Below are 17961 nucleotides of genomic sequence, written 5' to 3'. Positions count from 1 at the left end.
GCCATAGGCCTCTAATGCAAACCGCTCTGACTCTTGAGCCCTGTAGTTCGCCCGCACAGCAGGTTACATCCACATATGGGGTATTTCCATATTTAGAAGCAATGGGGTTACAAAATTTGGGGGGCATTTTCTCCTATTACCCCAAATTTTTCATTTCCACCGGCATTTTTGTGGAAAAAACTATTTTTTATTTTACGATTAATGTTCCAAACACCTGTGAGGTGTAAATGCTCACTGTACCCCTTGTTACGTTCCCTGAGGGGTGTCTTTTCCAAAATGATGGCACTTGAGAGGGGTCCCAATCGTCTGGCACCATGGTAGCTCTGTAAACGCTCAAGGCCCCTGACAAATTTCTCCAAAAGCTGAATGGCGCTCCTGCTCATCTGAGACCTGGTGTGCACCCGCAGAGCAGTTTTTTGTCATATATGAGGTATGTCCTTTCGCCGAAGAAATCTATTTACAAATTTACGGTGACATTTTCTCCTTTTACCTTTTGAAACATTTGGAGTAACCCCAGCAATTTAGTGTAAAAAAATTAAATTTTTCCTTTTCACATCCCATTTTAATGAACATTTTTCAAACACCTGTGGGGTGTTAAGGCTCACTGGACCCCTTGTTACGTGCCTTGAGGGGTCTAGTTTCCAAAATGCCATGTGTTTTTATGTTTTTTGCTTTTTTGGCGCCATAGGGGCTTCCAAAATGTGACATGCCCCCCAAAAACCATTTCAGAAAAACTCGCTCTCCAATATCCCATTGCCGCTCCTTCTCCTCTGAGCCCTCTACTGCGCCCGCCGAACACTTGACATCCACATATGCGGTATTTCCTTACTTAAGAGAAATTGGGTTACACATTTTGGGGGGGGGGCTTTTTTTTTCCTTTTACCCCTTGTGAAAATTGGGTCTACAAGAACATGTGAGTGTAAAAAATAAAGATTTAGAATTTTCTCCTTCACTTTGCTCCTATTCCTGTGAAACACCTAAGGGGTTAACACACTTTCTGAATGTCATTTTGAATACTTTGAGGTGTGCAGTTTTTATAATGGAGTCATTTATGGGGTATTTCTAATATGAAAGCCCCTCAAATCCACTTCAAAACTGAACTTGTCCCTGAATTAAACCTTTTATGGACATTGAGGATCCTCTGGAGGAGGTAGACAGACCTTTGGCTGTCCTGGCCTGCTGGGATTTGTAGTTTTGTCATCTGGAGGTCCACAGTTTGGAGACCACTGCCCTATACAAGGAGGGATGCAGTCTGGGCATGCTGGGAGTTGTAGCTTTGTATCACTGCAGTATAATATATATATATATATATATATATATATATATATATATATATATATAATATATATATATTTTACAGGCTATATGTTACTGCAATCATAATTACATAGTAAACTATATCCCCTGCCGCCGCGCTCTGGATCCTGCAGTGTTTCCCATCATCCTCATTACATGGTGAAATCCTATTAGTCACTAATCCGCTCTCCGCCCGCGTTGTCGTCGTTGTTGTTTCTTGAAGTCCTGTTGTTGCTGTCGAATCCGTCCACCACAGCGATGGATTTCTTGGATGTGGACGCCGTATACTTCTCTCTGGTGAGTTCACGAGAAGAGTAGAGACTGTGCCCAAAGTGACCTGCAGGGACTGCGCTAGACGTAGTGTCATGTGACTGGTAAGATCAGAATACGGCGAGATACAGGCAGTAACATCATTAACCCTTTCACAGCAAAGGAATTCGTCCCTATGTCCGACGCAGGATGGATTGTTTTGAAAAGATACCCACAGCTTTTGCAAAACTACAACTCCCAGCATGCCTGGACAGCTGTGGCGATGTCTGTCAACCAGGGTGCCTCCAGCTGTTGGAAAGCTACAACTTCCAGCATGCCCAAACAGTCAACGGCTACTGAAATGAGGGAGGCCTTCATTTACCTTTCAGGGACATTGTGAATCCTCTGGAGGAAGCAGACAGGCTGATAGTTGTCCAGGAATGCAGGGAGTTGAAGTTCTGCAACAGCTGGAGTCATACTGGTTGGGAAACACTGTCCTAGACTGACTTCTGTTTGCTGTGACTGGTCATTCTACCATTCACTGACTGTATACTGCAGCATATGATGTCACAGCGAGAGCTGTGGGGGGAACAAGGTAGGTGAGTATGCTTTAAAATATTTACTATATAAATAATCAAAAATGCACACAAGACCTAAGGGGCAACAGACTATATGTACATGCCATGTGTAAGGTCAGACTAATAAAATGCATCTCACTGTTGGGCATCAGGGGGCGGGGCTAACCCTGGGTAAAGTTCTGGTATAAATGTAACACGACAGCCAATCACAATGATACATTGGAGAATTCAGCAGTGCTCATGAATAATGCATGAGAAAGGAGAACACAGGCGAGCGTGGAGGATCACATATTAAAGCCACGGTCATGTGACTGAGGATCGCACTCGCTATACAGAGCATCATGTTCGTCACTGTGCTGTAGCGTCGTTCATGTATGTCACAGGTCCCTACGGGTTAATGGCAAAGTGATATATAGAAAGATGTGTAATGAAATCGGTGGATGTGTGTGCGTCGTGGTGCACCAACAAATATACACGTGTATAAATGTGCGTCATGGTGCACCAACAAATATACACGTGTATAAATGTGTTTGTATCATGGTGCACCAACAAATATACACATGTATAAATGTGCGTCATGGTGCACCAACAAATATACACATGTATAAATGTGCGTCATGGTGCACCAACAAATATACACATGTATAAATGTGCGTCATGGTGCACAAACAAATATACACGTGTATAAATGTGCGTCATGGTGCACCAACAAATATACACGTGTATAAATGTGCGTCATGGTGCACCAACAAATATACACGTGTATAAATGTGCGTCATGGTGCACCAACAAATATACACATGTATAAATGTGCGTCATGGTGCACCAACAAATATACACGTGTATAAATGTGCGTCATGGTGCACCAACAAATATACACATGTATAAATGTGCGTCATGGTGCACCAACAAATATACACATGTATAAATGTGCGTCATGGTGCACCAACAAATATACACGTGTATAAATGTGCGTCATGGTGCACCAACAAATATACACATGTATAAATGTGCGTCATGGTGCACCAACAAATACAGTGGGCAAAAAAGTATTTAGTCAGCCCCCAATTGTACAAGTTCTCCCCCTTATAAAGATGAGAGGCTGTAATTTCCATCATAGGTTATAACCTCAACTATGAGACAGTGAGAAAAAAAATCCATAAATCACATTGTCTGATTATTAAAGAATTTATCTGCAAATTATGGTGGAAAATAAGTATTTGGTCGCCTACAAACAAGTAAGATTTCTGCCTCTCACAGACCTGTAACTTCTTCTGTAAGATTCTCCTCTGTCCTCCACTCGTTACCTGTATTAATGGATCCTGTGAGAACTTGTTATCAGTATAAAAGACACCTGTCCACAACTTCAAACAGTCACACTCCAAACTTCACTATGGCCAAGATCAAAGAGCTGGCGAAGGACACCAGAAACAACATTGTAGACCTGCACCAGGCTGGGAAGAATAAATCTGCAATAGACAAGCAGCTTGGTGTGAAGAAATCAACTGTGGGAGCAATTATTAGAAAATGAAAGACATACAAGACCACTGATAATCTCCCTCCATCTGGGGCTCCACTCACCCCGTGGTGTCAAAATGATCACAAGAACGGTGAGCAAAAATCCCAGAACCACACGGGGGACCTAGTGAATGACCTGCAGAGAACTGGGATCAAAGTAACAGGCTACCATCAGTAACACACTACACCGCCAGGGACTCAAATCATACAGTGCCAGACGTGTCCCTGCTTAAGCCAGTACATGTCCGGGCCTGTCTGAAGTTTGCTCGAGAGCATTTGGATGATCCAGAAGAGGATTGGGAGAATATCATTTGATCAGATGAAACCAAAGTAGAACTTTTTGGTTAAAACTCAACTTGTGTTTGGAGGAGAAAGAGTTGCACCCAAAGAACACCATACCTACTGTGAAGCATGGGGGGGGGGGGAAGAGAGACATCAGGCTTTGGGGCTGTTATTTTTGCTAAGGGACCAGGACGACTGATCCGTGTAAAGGAAAGAATGAATGGCGCCATGTATCGTGAGATTTTGAGTGAAAACCTCCCATCAGCAAGGGCATTGAAGATGAAACATGGCTGGGCCTTTCAGCATGACAATGATCCCAAACACACTGCCCGGGCAACAAAGGAGTGGCTTCATAAGAAGCATCTCAAGGTCCTGGAGTGGCCTAGCCAGTCTCCAGATCTCAACCCCATAGAAAACCTTTGGAGGGAGATGAAAGTCTGTGTTACCCAGCGACAGCCCCAAAACATCACTGCTCTAGAGGAGATCTGCATGGAGAAATGGGCCAAAATACCAGCAACAGTGTGTGAGAACCTTGTGAAGACAGAAAACATGTGACCTCTGTCATTGCCAACAAAGGGATATAACAAATTGAGATGAACTTTTCTTATTGACCAAATACTTATTTTCCACCATAATTTCCAAATAAATTCTTTAATAATCAGACAATGTGATTTTATGGATTTTTCTCATTCTGTCTCATAGTTGAGGTTATAACCTATGATGATGATTACAGCCTCATCTTTATAAGGGGGAGAACTTGTACAATTGGGGGCTGACTAAATACTTTTTTGCCCCACTGTATATGGCTGCAAAAGGGCAAAGGGTATAGGCCAAATAGGTCAGAATTGTCTTTGGTCTCCATTATCTATTATGTTGCTTCCCTACAGGTTATAGTCGTGCACTTTGTTTTCCGTAGGAACATGATATAGAGACGGCTTTCGGTGTGTTACATGTCACCATGAGGGGCACCCCTAAAGGGAACAGACCGGTGATCCTCACATACCATGACATTGGCCTGAACCGTGAGTCTTTATTATTGGCTAACGTGTTATATAGGAAGCAGTGTATGCCCAGCTGTTTTTTTTTAATTTTTTTTCAGGATATGTAATTTTTTCTTTTAAACTACATCATGTGGAGAGAAACTTTCACCTTAAAGGGGTACTCCGGTAAAAAGTGTTTAAAAAAAAAAAATAATAATAAACCCAGGCTGCTTTTTAACAAAAAAAACACTACTTGCCTCCCTTCATCCCCTGTAGGCTCTGGTGTCTCCTCTTCAGGGTGCTGGGGACGAATACATCAATTTTCCCTCAGCCAATCACTGTTCGCATTGGTGCCCCGCCATTCAATGATTGGCTAAGCTTTTATTGTGATGGACTGGGCCCCAGCACCCTGGAGTCCGGGAGCAGCAATACCGGGTGGACCAAGGGAGGCAAGTACAGTGGTCCCTCAACATACAATGGTAATCCGTTCCAAATGGACCATCGTTAGTTGAAACCATCGTATGTTGAGGGAACCGTACAATGTAAAGTATAGGACAGTGGTCTACAACCTGCGGACCTCCAGATGTTGCAAAACTACAACACCCAGCATGCCCGGACAGCCGTTGGCTGTCCGGGCATGCTGGGTGTTGTAGTTTTGCAACATCTGGAGGTCCGCGGGTTGAAGACCACTGTTAGAGGAAGTTGTACTCACCTGTCCCCGCCGCTCCGGACGGTCACCGCTGCCCTGGATGTCGCCTTCCATCGCTGTTGCCGCGTCCCCGAGGGAACCCCGACGCTCCGGTAAGGCCTCTGCTTCCCCGGCATCCTCGCTCTCTGTCGCCGCCATCACGTCGCTATGCACGCCGCTCCTATTGGATGACGGGACGGCGTGTGCAGCGACGTGATGACGACGATGGAGAGCGGGACTGCTGGGGATCCCGAAGAGGACGCGCCGGAGCCCCGAGGACAGGTAAGTGATCGTCAGCGGAGCACACGGGGCACCGTAAACGGCTATCCGGTGGTGGCTGAAGCAGTCTGTGCTGCAGGATAGCCGTTTATGTGATGGCCCCGACATACAAAAGCATCGTATGTTGATGCTGCCTCTGAGAGTGATCGTATGCTGAAATGATCGTATGTCGGGGCCATCGTAGGTCGGGGGGTCACTGTACAGTTTTTGTTTAAGCAGACAATATAAGCATGTTTTTAGAAAACCACTTTCTGCCAGAGTGCCCCTTTAAAGTGATTTTACAGGATTAGAAAAAAATTGCGTTTTGTTTCGAGGAACAGCGCCACACCGGTAAAGTTTTGGTCACATGGGTTCTCACTCCTGAATCCCGCTGTGATCTGCCTGGTGCTCCATTCTAGTCTATGGCAGTGCTTCCTAACCAGTGTCTTGCAAAACTACAACTCAGAATGCCCGGACATGCTGGTAATTGTTGTTTTGCAGCAGCTGGAGGCACATTGTTATGAAAACACTGCTGTATTGGGAATAGAGATGAGATTTTACCTTATACTTCTGTGCATGACAAATACTGTACATCAAGGGAAGGGGGAGACCTATAGACGGTAATGGCCGGGTATGACCTGCGGATCGTTCTGATCACTGCTTTGTGATGGTGGTGATGGTGCTGTGGCGCTCTATCCCCCCCCCCACCACCCTTTATGTACAGTAGCTGGTCTCCTTCCTAAGGGTATGTACACTAAGCAGAATGTCTGTGTGGATTTCTGCAGCAGCAGAGTCCTATTGATTTCAATGGGATTCTCCTGCACTGTGAATACAGCAGAATTTCCACGGCAGATGTTTCCAGTGTCCACAGAATAAGACTTGTCTTTTCTTTCTGCAGATTTTACTGTGACTGGATTTTGTCTGAGACTGCGCATCTCTGAGCGGTCCTAGCACCCGCCGGATATATCAGATATGCAGAATGTCCGCCTGTGTTTTCCGTGTAGACATTCCGCACATTTTACACCCTGTGAATTTGGCCTAACTATTCCTGTGGTTTTCATAAGATCTCTGTATTCCAGATAAGTCCTGCTTCAACACCTTCTTTAACTATGAAGACATGCATGAGATCACCCAGCACTTCGCCATCTGCCACGTGGATGCGCCCGGGCAGCAGATGGGAGCGCCAGCATTCCCATCCGGGTAAGTTCAGGAAAACAGTGTATAGAATGTGTTCTGAGGGTGAATGGGCAGAACATTACAGAAAGCACAAGGAACTAAAACAGAGCCCGGTCCACTTGTCCCTCTTGGCGGTCCACTTGTCCCTCTTGGCGGTCCCCTTGTCCCTCTTGGCGGTCCCCTTGTCCCTCTTGGCGGTCCCCTTGTCCCTCTTGGCGGTCCCCTTGTCCCTCTTGGCGGTCCCCTTGTCCCTCTTGGCGGTCCCCTTGTCCCTCTTGGCGGTCCACTTGTCAGGGCCAGTTTTAGTTTTTACTTTAGTTTTTTTTCCTTCCTCGCCCTATAATACCCATAACTCATTTTTCCATCTACAGACTTGTATAAGGGCTTGTTTTTTGCCAAACAAATTGTATTTTGTAATGAAACCCTTTATTTTTCCATAACTTGCTCTGAAGCCAAAAAAATATTGGGGAGAAGACATTTAAATAAAAATAAAAAAATATATAGTTGTAGGCCACCATACTGTCCCCATATATGTGTGTGTGTATATAGATGTATATATATGTGTGTATATATATATATATATATATATATATATATATATATATATATACATTATATTATTATATTTGGAGGCCATCATACTGCCCCCATATATAATATAGTTGTAGGCCACCATACTGTCCCCATATATGTGTGTGTGTGTGTGTGTATATAGATGTATATATATGTGTGTGTATATATATATATATATATATATATATATATATATATATATATATATATATAATATATATATACATTATATTATTATATTTGGAGGCCATCATACTGCCCCCATATATAATATAGTTGTAGGCCACCATACTGTCCCCATATATGTGTGTGTGTGTGTGTGTGTGTGTGTATATAGATGTATATATATGTGTGTATATATATATATATATATATATATATATATATATATATATATATATATATATATATAATATATATATATACATTATATTATTATATTTGGAGGCCATCATACTGCCCCCATACATAATATAGTTGTAGGCCACCATACTGTCCCCATATATAGTTGATAGTTGTGGGCCATATATGTCCACACATATATATATATATTTATATTTGTAGTCAACCATGCTGCCTCCATATATATATAGTTGTAAACCACCATACTGTCCCTCTTTGGTGCTCCTCTGGTCATAGCAGTAGGTCCCCGGTCTGCAGGGGTAGTGATGTAGTTCCTGCCCACAGCCGCCCAGTGCCCGCGCTTCCCCTTTGCTGTTCTCCTGTTCCGCTCCTCGGTGCAGTGACCTCAGCCTGCTGTCCAGACCAGTGGCTGCCATTACGGATTGTTTTCATGTACCCCCTGGAGAACTGCTAAGTACCCCTGAGGGTTGAGAACCACTGCTCTACTGCACCCACAGAGCACTTTACGTTCACATATGAGGGATTTCCTTACTCAAGAGAAATTGGGTTACACATTTTATGGGGCTTAACCTCTCAGATGCCGTGATCAATACAGATCACAACATCTGCAGCAATGCGGTGCTTTAAATGGATGATCGTATCGCCCCCCCCCAGCACTGATGTCTGCCATTACCAGCAGGTCCCTGATAGCAGCATGACGCCAGCACCGCTCCGATGGTCATGAACAGGACGTAAATGTACGTCCTGGTGCGCGAAGTACCGCCACACCAGGATGTACATTTATGACACTGGTCGTTAAGGGGTTAATAAATGTTTATAGATTTGTGTTCTGGGGCTGAATGGGCAGAACGTTTCACAAGGTAAACTTATACAGAGTTTTATATACATTTTATAAATCATATACATTTTCTATACATCTTTCAGGTATCAGTACCCTACAATGGATGAGCTAGCGGAGATGTTACCTGCCGTCCTGACCCACCTGAGGTGAGGTTTTCGTCAATTTACATTTCTAAAGGAAATAAAAACCCAAAATGTAATGGAGGAAGAAAGACAATCTGTACATCATAAACTAAGCGTTTTGCACCAAAATCTGATATTAAGTTTTTTACATGAGAATTATCCAAGGTTTACACTAGTCAATCCAGTTTTGCAAAAGTGGGCGTGGCTATGTAAATTTAATGTTTTACATGCTAATTTCAAAGGGGTGAGAGTCCATTTTACACCATGTGTAGAAATCACGGAAATGGGTGTGTGTATGTATATAATATATAATTTTTATTTTAGTTAATTTTTTTTTTACTTTTTTTTTTTTACTTTTTCGAGGATGTAAAATTTGGCACCAAACTCAGCAATTTTGGTGCAAAAATATCCAATCTGGTGGCAACAAAAAAATTGTCCCAAATTTGGCAATCTATGGTGCGTATAAAAACTAAAGTGGCACGAAAATGAACTCATCTATTTTCATATCTTCAAAGAAACACGAGACCTTTGTAAATGTGAAAAATAAGTGTAATATCGCTGGAACAGAAATTACAGTAGTGTTTGAAAATCTCCCAGTGTCTCCAGCTGTTGCAAAACTACAACTCCTAGCATGCCCGGACAGCCAAAGGCTGTCCGGGCATGCTGGGATTTGTAGTTTTGCATAGGATCAGTCCAAGCTTTCTGTTCTGCTTGATATATATTAGGTATGAAGAGACTCAGCTGGGCACTACGGTTACTGATGCCTCGATCCAATGCCCAGCAGGTATCATGCAGGGTGCTGAACGTTGCTTTCCTTGGCAATTGTGCTGCTCTCTGTGGGATAGATTGATTGCAGAGCCCATGTAAAGGGATCAGTCCAAGATATAACATTTAAGTTAGGGCTGTATGTATAAATATAGACCTATCAGAAGAGTGAGGTGAGGTTACAGCATACTGCCTTGTGCTGAACAATATCAGGCAGAGGAGCAGACAGGAAATGAATGCAGCTGGCTCTGCAACCTCACTGTGCGATAATCTGCTGTGGAATGAGATGTTCAGCAGCAGCACTGTGCAGGAAACTGGTAGAATTGCTGTTGGATTGGGAGTAGGCAGTGTGGGAGGACTGTGATATGGAGCTGATGAAGGAATGCATTGTGGGAATTGTAGTACTGAGCAACTGGTCATCCGGCAAATACAGGACTGCCCCCACCTACTGCCCCCCATCTCCTGCCCAGTAATCCGCATGCAAGAATCGGTGTCCCCTCCATGTATCTCTCTAGGAGATATGCGAATGCTGTATCTCTGCCTCTCCAATAGACTGGATCGGAGGAGGCGTGACTACTACGGCCACCGGAAGGCTCGCCTGGGTGCCGGTCCGGAGATTGCGGACAATCTGACCTCTTATCCCCAATACTTTAGATCGGAGTACCCCTATAAATCTGTTCTTTCGATGACTGTATCTTATCACTACCATAAAGGGTTAATGATCAATTATACCGAACACATCTAATGCCTTTTACCTTTCTAATTCTTTTTAGCCTGAAATCTGTAATCGGAATTGGAGTTGGAGCCGGTGCCTACATCTTGTCAAAGTTTGCTGTAAGTCTCCTCGCTCCCCCCTCACACTTAAAGGGGTCCTCCGGGAGAAAACACTTTCCAGTACTTATCAGCTGCTGTATGCTCCACAGGAAGTTGTGTAGTTCTTTCCAGTCTGACCACAGGTCTCTCTGCTGACACCTCTGTCCATGTCAGGAACTGTCCAGAGGAGGAGCAAATCCCCAGAGCAAACCTCTCCTGCCCTGGACAGTTCCAGACATGGACAGAGGTGTCGGCAGAGAGCACTGTGGTCAGACTGGAAAGAACTACACAACTTCCTGTGGAGCATACAGCAGCTGTGTAGGGGATGAAAGTCCTGCAAGCCCTTTAACATTGTGATGTATTAAGGTTCTGTGCACAGCATCCTGCGCGTATTTGATGCTGCGGATTTGAAGAGGTGGTCGATCATTTAGTTTACACTGAAATCTGCAGCTTCAAATCCTGCGCATCAAATATGTGCCAGATACTGCATGTGTGAATGGATCCTAAAGGAGGACTCCACACTGAAGTAGCTGTACAAGCCTCGGAGCTCCTGTGCCTCTCTGGTCAGGTTTAAAGAGTACCGGTCATCAACAAAAACTTTTAATATGTTGTTCATAATCATTAATGAAGAGATATTGTAATATAGCTTCATTAAAAAATATTAATATTTATACCAGTTTTTACATTTTATACGTTTGGCCACTAGGGGTCTCTCTTCTCTGCCTGGTCTGCAGGCAGCTTCCTATGCTTTTCATAGTAAGTGTACAGCTTTTAGGACTAATGCTGAAGGGCTCTGGTCCTTCCACCGGAAGTTCAGGACTCGCTCCCAGCCTGGAGCAGCACTGTGAGCTACAAGCCTGCACATGCCTCTCATATAACAGAAGCCAGTCACCTCCCCCTCCCCCCTGCTCTGTGTACTCCCTGCCCCTCACCACACCTTATCTTATACATTGTATTATCTCACTGCACAGCTGTTGGCTGTCTGGGCATGCTGGGAGTTGTAGTATTGCAACATCTGGAGGTACCCTGGTTGGGAAACACTGCTGCAGAGGGAGAGCAGCATACAGGAAGACTGGCAGAAGCAGAGTCCCGGCCAGGCTTCATGTGACATCATGCCTGCCGGGACCCGCCTCCTTCCACCCCTCAGAAAGACAGTGCTCCTGAGCTAATGAAGAGGGATAAAAAAAAGTCTTTCCACAGCATTTTAAACCTCAATAAACACAGGGATAGGCATAGAGTAAGGGACAGATGGGGAGGGGGATCAGGGAAAGTTTAGTTGATGACAGGTACTCTTTAAGCATAACCGCCGCCGGAACGCGATTAGAGGTACGATCAAACCTGACTGTGGGGGAGGCAGCCAGCAGGTGAGGGATTTCATTGGTCACTTCTGGTCATGTGACTGTGGTCATTCAGATGTCTCCATGATCTGTGCTTTTAGTCTTAATGTTTCCTCTCCGATTCTTTAGCTGGATCACCCCGAGTTGGTGGAGGGCCTTGTTCTACTAAATGTTGACCCTTGTGCAAAAGGATGGATAGACTGGGCAGCCTCCAAGGTAAGACTATGTTTATTTTCACCAATCCCCAATGTTCTAAATTGCTCACAAGTTTTTTGTTCTGCAAAACTGTTTTAACCTGTTAAAATTTTTCACTTTTTTTAACTTTTAACTTTTTTTTTTCACACTTTATGACCCTATGACTATCTATAGCAACTATTCGATTGCTAATACAGTTCAGTGTTATGTATAGGACATAGCACTGATCAGTGTTATCGGTCATCTTCTGCTCTGCTCGATCTCGCACCAGAGCGGGAGACGGACGGAGTGAGGGGACCTCCGGCTGCCATTACAGATGATCGGATCCCTGCGGCAGCGCTGCGGACAATCCGATAATCTATTATAACATGCGCATCGCTGCAGATGCCGTGATCTGTATTAATCACGGCATCTGAGGGGTTAATGGCGGACATCCACGCGATCGCAGATGTCCGCCATTACCGGCGGGTCCCCAGCTGCTGATAGCTGCAGTGTATGATGCGAGCACCGCACCAATGCTCGCGTCCATACACAGGACGAAAATGTACATCCTAGTGCGCAAAGTACCGCCGCAACGGGACGTACATTTATGTCCGTGGTCGTTAAGGGGTTAAAGAAAATAAATAGCACTGAAAAGTACAAAGCGATCTGATTGCTGCTATTATTCCCTTATGGGGGCTTAAAAAGTGCTTACAAATATAAGCAAAAAGTCTTCAACTTTTTCCATAAAACCCCCCACAAAAGTTTATATTCCCACATAGTAAATGGCGTAAATGTAAAAAAAAAAGTAAATAAAATTGATAAGTATCAAAAAGTTCCATCCAAGCAAAAACTGTACAAATAAAAAACCCCATATTATATGAATAAATTAGTGGAGCAAAAATAAGAAATTCCTGAATCCTCAAGGGGTTAAATGGGTTATCCAGGAAAACTTTTATTTATATATATATATATATATATATATATATATATATATATATATATATAATATATATATATATATATATATATATATATATATATAATATAATATAAAAATCTCAATCTCAACTGGCTCCAGAAAAGTTAAACAGATTTGTAAATGACTTCTATTAAAAAAAAATCTTAATCTTTCCAGTACTTATGAGCTGCTGAAGTTGAGTTGTTCTTTTCTGTCTAAGTGCTCTCTGATGACACGTGTCTCGGGAACTGTCCAGAGTAGAAGCAAATCCCCATAGCAAACCTCTTCTACTCTGTGCAGTTCCCGAGACAGACAGAGAGATGTCAGCGGAGAGCACTGTTGTCAGACAGAAAAGATCAACTCAACTTTAGCAGCTGATAATTATTGTAAGGATAGATTTTTTTAATAGAAGTAATTTACGAATCTGTTTAACTTTCTGGAGTCAGTTGATATAAAAAAAAATTTTTTTTCCTGGATAACCCCTTTTATTGAAGGTTTTCACAGGCTGTAGAACCATCCGCATACTAGATGTGACTTTTTGGTTTTGTCTTTACTATATTTTCTCTAAACTTTTTGCGTTGTTTCTATTGGGATAAACCTTCTGTACAGAAGAAAGCTGACGAGAACCGTTCTTCTTTTTCTAGCTCTCCGGCTGGACAACGAACATCGTGGACACCGTGCTGGCTCACCTCTTCGGTTATGTAAGTAGTGTCTACAGCTAAAGGATCTGTCTCCTCTCCACAGGACATCCTGTCTGATCATGGGGGTCCAACTGCTGGGGCCCCCTGTGAGATCAAAAACGGGGATCGGAGTTTCCTTCTCTGTGGGATGACTCTTTATATTACAATAGGTCAATGTTTCCCAACCAGGGTGCCTACAGCTGTTGCAAAACTACAACTCCCAGCATGCCTGGACAGCCAACGGCTGTCCAGGCATGCTGGGATTTGTAGTTTTGCAACAGCTGGAGAGCAGCAGTTTGAAGACCACTACACTAAGGAATGAGATGGGAGGGGAGCCTTGATTTACCTTTCATGGACAGTGTGAAACCTCCGGAGGAACCAGACAGGCCTTAGGCTGCCTGGGCATGCTGAGAGTTATAGTTTTCCAGTATCTGGCAGCACCCTGGTTGGGAAACACTGGAATAGGTGTATAGTTGAACAGCACATTTACAGAACATAAGAGAAAAGCTTTGTGTAGCTATCGTGAAAGGCTGTGTTTACACAGTGCAGTTTTTTTTGTCTTTAAAGGGGTACTCCGTCCCTAGACATCTTATCCCCTATCCAAAGGATAGGGGATAAGATGTGTGATGCTGGGGACCCCCGCATTCTACCATGCGGCACCCACCTGTAACTGCTTCCGGAACCGCTGGAGGCCCTCAGGCTAATACCATCCCGACCACGGGGACGGAAGATCGTGACGTCACTACTCCGCCCCCGTGTGACGTCACACACCGCCCCCTCAATGCAAGTCTATGGGAGGGGGTGTGACAGCTGCCACGCCCCCTCCCATAGACTTGCATTGAGGGGGCAGGGTGTGACGTCACACGGGGGCAGAGTCGGGACGTCACGATCTTCCGATCTAGGGGAGGAGTACTCCTTTAAGATACATTTTTCCTTTTCAGTGATTTGGGGAAAATGGCACTATTGAACAAATCAAGGAAAAATGTGGAAAAATTCAATTCTAAATGACCTTTAGAACAAGCAGGCTGCTGTCCGGTACAAGGGTCGATCTAGTAGATTGGCGAATATTAAAATGGTTCTCAAAGTTTAGAAACAGCTCCACTCTAGCCCTTAGGTTGTGTCTGGTATTGCAGCTCAGTTCAATTAAAGTGAATGTGAGTGACTCTGTTTTAAAGAAAATAACAATACAGTGGTCCCTCAACTTAGGAAACCATCGTATGTTAAGGGATCCGTGCAATGTAAAGTATAGGAAGCTGTACTCGCCTGTCCCCGCCGCTCCGGACAGTCACCGCTGCCCTGGACGTTGCGCTCCATCGCGGTCACCGCGTCCCCGTGATGTCCCCGCCGCTCGAACGTCTCTGCTGCCCTGGAACGTCGCTCTCACGTCGCCGTCATCACATCACTACGCACGCCGCTCCTATTGGATGACGGGACTGCGTGCGCGGCGACGTGATGACCACGATGGAGAGCGCCAGCGATGGAGGGGATCCCTAAGAGGATCATCTGGAGCCCCGAGGACAGGTAGGAGACAATCGCCGGACCACACGGGGCACTGTAAACGGCTATCTGGTGGCAGCTGAAGCAGTCTGCGCTGCAGGATAGCCGTTTATGCGATGGCCCCGCCGTACAAAAGCATCGTATGTTGAAATGATCGTATGTTGGTGCCAACGTAGGTCGGGGGGGGGGGGGGTCGCTGTAATCATAACAATATTATTTTTTATTTATTAAATATAATTTTTTTTATCATGGATAGCCCCTTTAAAAAATTAGCTACGCAGCTGAACCGCTGAACTGTCGGTGCAGGGACATGAAGACGATTGTTGGTTTGTTGCTTGTTTAGACTAATTTCCATTATCTAGGGTAGTGTTAGGCGGCTTTCACACTATATATAATTTCTCCGTTTTAAAGACCCGTTATGTTTTGTTAAGGAAACTCTTAAATCCGGCCATTACAAAATCTCATACGGCCGTTACTAAATCCCAGTCAAGTCTATGGGATTGTTGATTAGCTTGAACGGTACATGCACTAATTTTCTCCCGTCACAAAATAACGTTTGTTATTCATAATGGGCATTAACCAGTCATAATGGCTAATTACAAAATCCCATAGACTTGACTGGGCCGGTTTTAAGGGTTTCCTTAACAAAACATAAGGGGTCTTTATAACAGAGAAATAATTATACAGTGTGAAATCAGCCTTATTGGGATTACCTGGTGTCTGGTGCTATACACGGTCCCCGTACTTCCATCTTCCAGGCTGGCATAATCCTCTATTTGATCAGGCAGCGATTTGGCCAAGATTTTTCGAGTAGCCCCTTACAACCAATAATTTATTACAACCAATAATTTATTACAACCAATAATTTATTTTCACAGGATGAACTGCAGTCAAACCTGGACCTGGTTCAGACCTACAGATTACACATCGCCCAGGACATAAATCAAGATAACCTGCAGCTTTTTGTGAACTCGTATAACAGGTAAGTGGTCGGGCTCTGGGCCCCTCACTGGGGACATCCTGCACTGTCAGTGGGTTTACTTTAGAGGGTTTTCCACCTATATACCTCCTGAGGTGTAGCACCATGTAATCCCTGACAAACTGGTAGTAATTCAGTGTCTTAAATGAACTGGAGCCCTGATCTTCCTTCTGCCAGAGGCCATGACAATTGGTCCAGCAGAATTCTGCCAGAATAAACATGTCCGTTCTTTTGGCGGTCCTGAATCTTCAATTACCGCAGCGGAAATTCAGCACTGTGAACGCTGCAGCAGGTTCTCATTGAATAGTTTTGACAGAGAATCCTAAGCAGTGTGGACGGACACTTACAGACTTCTCCTTCTACCAGTGTTTTGGCTGACCAGGCATGTTGGGAGTTGTAGTTTTGCAACACCTGGAGGCACCTTGGTTGGGAAACACTGTACAGTAGTCCCTCAAGTTACAACATTAATTGGTTCCCGGACGACCATTGTATGGTGAAACCATTGTGTATTGAGCACATAACTCTATGGAAACCTGGTAATTGGTTCTGAAGCCTCCAAAATGTCAACCAAAAATGGGAAAAAGTGAGGAGTAAACAAAAATAAGTAGATAACAAATAAAGATAAAGCAAATCCTTATATATAAAAATAACGATCTGCTGGAGCTGTAATCGCTGTCATATGTAGAGGACAGGAGCTTCTTTAGGGTCCTGTACAGAACACACAATGTCCTAAAAAAAAGTAACATGGAGCCGCCCTCACCTGGTGTCCAAAGGAGCAGCTAAACCCTGGTACAGGGAAAGTGTACAGAACATGTCATACCTCCCTGTACTGTAGGGGGCACTACCAGACACCAGTCAGTGCATACACTTCAGTAATACAGGTAAAGAGTACAGAACATGTAATACCTCCCTGTACTGTAGGGGGTGCTACCAGACACCAGTCAGTGCATACACTTCAGTAATACAGGTAAAGAGTACAGAACATGTAATACCTCCCTGTACTGTAGGGGGCACTACCAGACACCAGTCAGTGCATACACTTCAGTAATAGAGGTAAAGAGTACAGAACATGTAATACCTCCCTGTACTGTAGGGGGTGCTACCAGACACCAGTCAGTGCATACACTTCAGTAATACAGGTAAAGAGTACAGAACATGTAATACCTCCCTGTACTGTAGGGGGCGCTACCAGACACCAGTCAGTACATACACTTCAGTAATACAGGAAATGAGTACAGAACATGTAATACCTCCCTGTACTGTAGGGGGCACTACCAGACACCAGTCAGTACATACACTTCAGTAATACAGGTAAAGAGTACAGAACATGTAATACCTCCCTGTACTGTAGGGGGCGCTACCAGACACCAGTCAGTGCATGCACTTCAGTAATACAGGTAAAGAGCACAGAACATGTAATACCTCTCTGTACTCCAGGGGGTGCTACCAGACAGCAGTCAGTGCATTCACTTCAGTAATACAAGGGTATTACCAGTGAATGTCCATTCTGATTGGTCGGTTCTTCCGGGTACTGTCAGGTATCACAGATCTGGACTGTCTGTACATTGTATGTTGTCTGGTTTATAGTTACAATGTCCAGAGAAGATCATCGTATGGTGAATATTGTAATTTGAGGGATCTCTGTATTAGACAGATACAAGCACTGGTATCGGCACCATTACCTTTATATCATCTGTCCATAATAATTCCCAGTGCTGATAGCAAAGATAAATCCTTCATTATAGAAGGGGATCAGTGTATTATACCGACCTGCATGGCCTGTTCTGCTTCGTCCTGTAGTGAGCGGTTGTTAGAGGAGCTCAGAGTCCAG

At 44.1% G+C, this 17961-nt stretch overlaps 1 protein-coding gene across 4 annotated transcripts in view; it reads left to right on the top strand.

Moving 5' to 3' along the window:
• The window catches only part of NDRG3 (NDRG family member 3), a 51584-nt gene that overhangs the window by 14848 nt on the left and 18775 nt on the right, over window positions 1–17961 (top strand). For 3 of the 4 annotated variants that reach the window (XM_056549244.1, XM_056549243.1, XM_056549246.1), the window contains exons 3-9: window positions 4840–4945; window positions 6929–7049; window positions 8886–8948; window positions 10463–10523; window positions 11969–12055; window positions 13619–13675; window positions 16030–16133. In XM_056549244.1, the coding sequence (XP_056405219.1) occupies window positions 4840–4945; window positions 6929–7049; window positions 8886–8948; window positions 10463–10523; window positions 11969–12055; window positions 13619–13675; window positions 16030–16133 (599 nt within the window). Of the gene's footprint in view, window positions 1–4810; window positions 4946–6928; window positions 7050–8885; window positions 8949–10462; window positions 10524–11968; window positions 12056–13618; window positions 13676–16029; window positions 16134–17961 lie in introns of all 4 variants that reach the window. The other variant, XM_056549245.1, reaches the window with a different exon arrangement.

The sequence above is a fragment of the Hyla sarda genome, chromosome 12, assembly GCF_029499605.1.
Source record: "Hyla sarda isolate aHylSar1 chromosome 12, aHylSar1.hap1, whole genome shotgun sequence".
In the NCBI taxonomy this organism is placed as follows: domain Eukaryota; kingdom Metazoa; phylum Chordata; class Amphibia; order Anura; family Hylidae; genus Hyla; species Hyla sarda.
Note: the sequence above shows the minus strand (reverse complement) of the source record. Positions and strands in the feature narration are given on the sequence as shown.